Here is a 7,685-nt window from a genome sequence, read left to right on the forward strand (position 1 = left end):
TTATCAAGCTGTTTTTTCTGCTAAACGCAGCCAAATATTAAAGAGTATGAATAACGAAAATCGCATCAATTTATTGATTGTCGATCATTTTTTATATTTTTACTGAATTCAAGTTTAATTTAAGTTTAATTAATTTATTTCTGCGTTAAAGAATTTATGCGCTCGTAACAACGTCGAAGAATCATATATAGCTAACTCTGATTAGTTCGTTGCTGCAATGCTGTCGAAAGCGTGATATTACGAGAATTAAGTCTCTAAATTATAAAGTTTGTCCAATAATGTCCATTTATATCAGATTAATGTTAATCTCGATTTACCTTATTCTAGTTTTAAGAATTAAGAAAAAGATAAAATGTAAATTAAACCGAGATTAAAACTTCACATAATTGTTGAATTTAACAACATTATCGCCTGTTTTAGCCTTTTTACTTTTTATTTAATTCCTTTTCCATATTTTTCTCTTTTAAATGCGACGTATATACTCATTTTATATACTAAACGCAACGAAAGTCTAGCCGGCGCAATGTTGAATCGTAATTGATTTGCCGCTGAATGCCGCGATAGTTTCGAAATTTCGACAGTCGCGATATATTCGGAGCGGATTCGATATTGCGATTCTCGAAGCGGAATTCGAGTCGCTCGCGTCGCTCGCGAGTCGCGGCCAGAGTTCATCGCGAAACGCGTCGCCGCGCCGTGGAGAACTTTTCGCGTTCGAATCTCGCTTTTCCTTCCGATTATCGCTTCCGAAATTCCGCGAATCTCGCACGCGAAGCGTTGCGTCTCGCCGCGAGTGTCCTGCTGAAGGATGGCAACGCGAGTGCCGCGTGTGCGGTCGCTTATTTTACGCGCCGGTGCCCATCTGCCTACGCGACATCGGGGTGAGCCGCTTTCGCGCGGTCGCGGCCGGCGTCGGTCCGGGGTCGGAATCTCCTTCGCTCATCGTTTCCCGTCCCGTTTTTACCGCTGGACTGCTGCGAACGCGACATCGACGACGTACGATCATCGCCAGGTATGGCAGATATTTATAATTCGCTGCGTCGAAATTGAATTTTTGCTTTCTCGCTATTAAAAATATATTGCGCGAAAGCGAAAGAGAGAACGAGACGAAGGAGGGGGCGGGGAAGGGGGATGATCGAGAGAAACGCTACCAATTTTTTATCTTTTTGATTTAAGTCTGCAGTTAATCTTGACACTTTTATATTGTTTTTTTACTCTTTTCCTCTTCGTATGCGGAGAAATAATAAAATGCTCTTTGCGCTGCATAATTCATATTTTCTCATTTCTTCCTTACGTTGCGCCACGGCGACAAGTACGCGTAAGGTCTTCGAGATGGCGGGTCCGCCTTGGAAACGAAATTTGAATATCGGCACTCGGCACTAGTCGGCACTGGTCGGCACTGTCCGCACTGTCGGCAGTGATGTTTACAATTCTCTCTAGTCACATGACCGGTTGCAATAGGTTAGGATCATCGCTTTTTTTTCTCTCTCTACATCTTTTGTGTTTAGCCGCACGAGAAACCACTCGTGTCTTTATCATTCGCGGTCCGCGAAGGCCATTTCTTCTGATACGGTATGTCCGGGGTGTGTCCGAGCTCTTTGTTAAGATTTTAGGATCGCCGTTCACGTCTGACATCACGTATACGTTGACAATCGGAGTGCAGAGAGAGTTTACGCCGAATTTTAGTTTAATTTATTTAGGTAATACAACCAACAGTCACACTAAATAATAATTAATATTACTAGATTAATCAGACTTTTTTTGTAACTTGATAGATAGTCATTTTTGAAATTATGAAATTAGCTCCACTGGAGAGACTTTACGTCAAAGCATATCGGAAAAAGAGTATTTGGCTTGAAATGCATAGAGTTAAATTTTAAGAGAATCGTCGTTGAACGTATATTTATGTATTTATACATTTATACTGATTTCCATTAAGATTCCGAATGGTGTAAATTGTTGCACAGTCCATATACTTGTCACAAAACGTATCTATTGACAAAGCAATGCAATTTATAAAAAGAACGAATGAGATACCTGCCTTATATTTGTACATGCATTTATGGGAAAACTGATTTATTAATTTGACAGACGAGACAACGTTAAAGAAACGATGAAGAGAAATTTGCGAGACAGGAAAAATCGAGTACTAATTGAATTATCGGATTCCGATGACGATTATAAGACATCTAAGAAATCAGAAGATGAGGTCTGTGTACTGGAGGAAAAAGAAAAGAAACAGATTATACCGGATAAGGGAAAGTCAAAAAAGAGAGCAAGGAGAAATACAGAAGATGAAGTCTATATAGTAGACGAGAAAGATAAAATTACAGCAGGAAAAAAAGAATCAACGAAAAAGAGAGCACAGGAAAATACAGAAGATGAGGTCTTAGTAGTAGGAGTAAGTGGGAAGAAACCAAACATAGAAGATAAGGGAGAGTCATCAAAAAAGAAAGTAAAAAGAGATACAGAGGATGAGGTCTGCATAGAAGAAAACGAAAAGAAAGAGAAAATCATGGTGGATAAGGAAGAGTCAACGAAAAAGAGAGCAAGAAAAAATACGCAGAGCAGAAATGTTAAATCTGTTAAAATAAAAAATTCAGAAGAAAGCTTGGAGACAAGTAACAAGAAAATAAAGCTACAAGAAGGATCATCGCGCGCTGATTCTGCGGATGTAAAGGTGTCGGAACAAAACCGGAAAGATTTAGTTAAAGATTGCGTAAAGGAAGATGTAAAGATTGAAGAGAGATTAAACTCCAACTTTTTACAATGCACAGAATGCACAGAATGGACAGATATTGACTATGTGAGCGAAATCAACAATATTGATAGACGTATCGTGGAGAATGTGGTGAGGCTTTTCAAGGAGGACAACACTATTCCCTTCATCGCAAGATACAGAAAGAATATGACCGGTTCTATGGACCCGGATAAGTTGAGAGCGCTTCTGGAGAGTTTCGAGCAGGCAAAGACCATTAAGCTTCGCGCTGGGGCGATTATCAAGAACATTGACAAGTTGGGGAAATGGTCGCCGGAACTTCACGCTGCTATCACGTCTACGAAATCCCTCGCCGATCTTGAGTATATTTACTCTTTGTACAAATCAGCGTCGAAGCGAAGTTTGGCGGAAAAAGCGCGAGAATTGGGCCTGGGCGTTGTCAGTGGTGCAGTTTTACAGGGACAGGATATACCGCCATTGGCATCCTTGATAGACGAACAAAAGGAAGGGCTGCGAAACGAGCAGGAAGTGAGAAGCGGTATCGTGCATATAATAGCGGACGTCATCAGCAAGAATAAGGAGATTTTTGACAAGGTAACGTCCCTCCGGAAAACGTCTGTTATAGATATACAAACGACGCAGTGTAAAACAGCGGAGGATTCGAAGAACGTAAATAGCCGGAAGTACGAGCAGTACTTTAATTTCAAATCGAGCGTGAATACCATCAAGCCGTATCACATACTGGCCATCAATCGGGCCGAGTCGCAGAAAATCATCAGCGTAAAGATCATCGTTCCCGATGCTTTCGAACACGCGTTCAAGGAACACTGCTTGTCGCGATACGCGCATCGACGAGATCTCGGATGCGGCATGAAGATACTCCACTGGGATTTACTCAAAGACGGTATCGATCACGCTTACAAGAAACTGATTAGGCCTCAGGTGATACGTCGCGTGAGGAGCGAGATGAAGGAGAGCGCGGAAAAAGCGTCTATCGAGGTTTTCGCTACTAACGTTAAGCAATTGCTGCTCGTTCCTCCCGTGCGAGGTAAAATCGTTCTCGGTATTGACCCGGGTTACCGTCACGGCTGCAAACTCGCCGTCGTATCGGAGCAAGGCGACGTCCTCGAGACCGCCGTGATATACCCCCACAATCATCCATCGGCGTTTAAAGACGCGGCTAACGTGCTGGCGAAATTAGTTAACAAATACAGGTGCACGATGATAGCCCTGGGGAACGCCACGGCGTGCAGGGAGACCGAACTATTTCTGACGAAGGTAATAGAGTCGAGGATGTTCGGCTCGCTGAACGCGATGTACACCATTGTTGACGAGTGCGGCGCCTCGATTTATAGTTGTAGTCCGCAGGCAAAATCCGAGTTTCCGGATCTCGATCCGAACTTGGTATCGGCTATCTCGATAGCGAGACGCTTGCAGGACCCGTTGGCGGAATTGGTGAAGATAGAGCCGAAGCACTTAGGAGTCGGGATGTACCAACATGATCTTCCCGAGACGAAATTGACGAAGACGCTATCCGAAGTTAGTATCAATTTGTTGTTTAATATCAACTAAATGAAGTACTCGACACTTAGGTAACTTGAGAATTTTGGACATTATGCGATAACGTGCTGTTTATAATTTTGTAATGTTAATTTCGTTGAAAAATTCTGAAATTTGAAGTTGATATTTTTCTTAGCGATAATTTTAGAAATCTAAATAGACAGATTAATGCTTATTCTATTTTTAGAAAGAAAAAATCGCGATCAGGCATTTCTAAAGAAAAACTTTCTCAGATAATAACGCCATAGTTTTTTAGCGGAAATTCGATACGCAGCAGAGAGATATTCGTTTATCAAATGTTTCAGGTTGTCACGGAGGTCGTGAGTTTTGTGGGAGTTGATATCAATACAGCTTCCCATTATCTTCTACAACGAGTAGCCGGTCTCACGCTTTCTAGATCTACGAATATCATCGAGTGGCGAACAAAAAACGGGCCGTTCAGGAACAGAAAGCAGTTATTGAATGTGAAGGGTATCGGCAACAAAACGTTCGAACAATGTGCAGGTTTTATAAGAATTCTGCCGGAGACAGCGACGGTTAGCGAATCCTCGTCGGAACGAAAGAGATCGGACGATTTTGATCCCCTGGATCAGACGTGGATCCATCCGGAATCGTACGCGATAGCGAATAAATTCGTGAAACACTGCCAATGCAAATTGTACGATATCGGCACTCCGGCATTTATCAATAGGATAAATTCTCACGCGAGAACCGGATACGGGAATCTAGCCGCGCAATTCGGCACCGACGAGACTACGATGGAGACAATAGTTACAGCTCTGACCATGCAGAAGGACGACGATATACGATCGAAATTGAACCAGCCGCTGTTTCGCAACAGCGTGCGACATATCGACGATTTGACCGTCGGTACCAAATTGAGTGGCGTCGTGCGAAACGTCGTGCCTTTTGGATCATTTGTAGACGTGGGGGTTGGTAGTGACGCACTGATACACACCACCCGTATGAAAAAAAGGGATCTACATGTAGGCCAGCGTGTGGAAGTGAAGGTAGTTGGCATCGAACTGGCACGCCAAAGAATTAATCTCGAGTTAATGAGCTAGCTGTACGTAATCGCATCGATTATTCTTTCCGACGTTACATATTACAACAAAAAACTAGCATTAGGTTGGTGCTCAAAAACATTTTATTTTAATGTATTGACGTAGTCTTTTATAATTTATTTTAAAAGTAAGAAATAAAATTGACGTTACTTTTGCATCAACCTAATATCACGATATCACTAATCTCATGATATTTGTTATTTTACAAGTAAAAGAAAGCATTGCTGTTGCGTTGGTGATGAGTTTATTTTTTTTATAACGTTTACATTTGAGATTTAGCTGAATATGCAGTTTTCTTATATGTATAACAAATCATAATAAGCAACAGTAATAAAGATATATTTTATATTATATAAATAATGTCTGTATATAATTCTATGTTCCAAATTTGTCCTGACTTGATCGTGAATCACTGCTATCTAACGCTATTCTCCTACTTGAATGCTTGTAGTTTATCCTACCTATTTATTTCTTGTTATATCTCTCACAACACTTCTCATGGGTAGTTTATCTCAGAGAAATGGATTCCACTTTACGTCGTGCAATGCGACCGCCTAAAACGCGAACTCTATATGCGTGGTTGCGGAGAGTTTGCAAAACGAATTCCAGTCACGTGCTAACGTGCCTTTTCCCTTGCTGCTAGCAAAAGTACAGTCGACTACAAGGGGAGCGGGGGGGAAGAGGACGAGGAGGGTGTATTCCGCATTGAATGCCGCAAGAAGGTCGCAATTGCGACGGACGGGCAATCGTGGTTTAATCTCTTGTTTCTGAAGCCGTATTTTTTTTTACCGAGATTGTAAAAGATTAAAACTCGTCGATTAATCAGGCTTCGTTTATAATGAATTTCGTCGCGTTGCCGAGCTTCAATTACATTGCTGTTACATATGAAAAAATATGAAATATGAAAAAATAAAAATAAATGGTGTTAAAAATGTGATGAAAATAAGTACAGTTGGATGATTTAGAGATCGCAAAGTAGGTAAGAGTTACCCAAACTTAAAAATGACACAATATTAATTAATTTTCCAATTTTAGAAGTCGAAAATGAAGTCTTGTGTGAAAGATTTTATTTTATATCTTTGTTTTTTATTTTTTTCACATAGGATCTTTTCCTCTCCGTTTGTATCAACGATAAGAGAGTATCGTTCTATATACAGTAGGCGCGATCGGCATGAATACGATTTTATTACTGCATCCTGATTATTTTTTTTGTCCTCAAGACACGCTCGTTCGCCTCGCCTGAAAGTTTTAGCATGCAATCTGCGAATTCTATCTCGCTATCGGGAAAGTTCGGGCGCATACCATTCCGTTCTGTCCGCTGTTGTCTCGAACCTTGGCTACATTTTGTATGAGGAGTACACACTGTACACGCCGAATAGCTCGCTTTAGGCAGGATTTAAGAACGTGCCTGTGCCTCCGTTGGAAAATTCGTATTTGATTGTTACTTTTGGAATCGAGAAGAAACAATCTTTCGCGTTTTCTATGCACGATCGACGCGAACATGCAACGTATATAATCGATCCTTGCTTACGCGATGTATCGTTTGGAAAAAAGTTAAGCAACTAAAATAAAATGGAATCTTAAGAATATTTCTAAGGCGAGAGAGAGATATATTTTCTAGGCTCATGTTAAAATTGTAGCAAACATGTTTAAGATAAAATAATATATGAACTGTTTTGTAAAATTTAAAAACGGAACGTTTCTAAAATTATTTTTATCTGATTGATATACCTACTATTATAAATATTATGTAATTTTTATGTCTAATAAATATATCTATGTAATTTTATCTATTATAAATATATTTATGTAATTTTTACAAATATAAATTTTTAAACTGTAAGGAGAAGTAAGAAAGCCTTATCATTAATGTTTAAATCACATAACTAATTATGTCATAAATATATAACGATATTTACGATGTTTACTGAAGAGCGGTAATTTTGATCAACATGATCAACTCCGTTAATCATTAATTATAACTTTAAATTAAAATGGTGAACATTGAACATGATTATTGAACATTCTCCCGTCTGGTTAAGCTGTTAAACATTTGATTAATTAACAGTTTAAGATTTTGCGTTATCGGATATCTGTTAAAATTGTGAGGAGATCTGGAAAACGCGGTGCTCGTGGCAGAGTTTACGTACACACTCATTCAAACAGTATCAAATAGAGCCTATCGATGTCATTCACGGAACAATGCACACGATTGATTTCTTTCGTCCAATCGGATAGATCAATCGAAGCCACGAAATATTCGCGAGCAACGTAACGTAGGTGCACCCCGCGCGTACAGAATGTATAATCCGGAAATATATATATACATCCGACGGAAAACGAAA

The 7,685-nt window shown here is 40.0% G+C and overlaps 1 protein-coding gene across 2 annotated transcripts; it reads left to right on the forward strand.

Annotated features, from left to right (window-relative positions):
* The first annotated feature begins 1,373 nt into the window (after window positions 1-1,373).
* Window positions 1,374-5,654, forward strand: LOC112462532 (uncharacterized protein YdcI). 2 transcript variants are annotated; one of them, XM_025028360.1, is made up of 3 exons: window positions 1,374-1,569; window positions 2,089-4,255; window positions 4,582-5,654. In XM_025028360.1, exons 1-3 carry the CDS (start codon window positions 1,418-1,420, stop codon window positions 5,338-5,340), a joined length of 3,078 nt encoding a protein of 1,025 aa, XP_024884128.1. In that variant the 5' UTR covers window positions 1,374-1,417; the 3' UTR covers window positions 5,341-5,654. The 2 variants fall into 2 exon arrangements, with proteins under 2 accessions (XP_024884128.1, XP_024884129.1); XM_025028361.1 differs by having other exon boundaries at window positions 1,375-1,697; window positions 4,582-5,652.
* The last annotated feature ends 2,031 nt before the right edge of the window (window positions 5,655-7,685 follow it).

This window comes from Temnothorax curvispinosus, unplaced genomic scaffold (genome assembly GCF_003070985.1).
Source record: "Temnothorax curvispinosus isolate PA1 unplaced genomic scaffold, ASM307098v1 QBEX01012496.1, whole genome shotgun sequence".
Lineage (NCBI taxonomy): Eukaryota > Metazoa > Arthropoda > Insecta > Hymenoptera > Formicidae > Temnothorax > Temnothorax curvispinosus.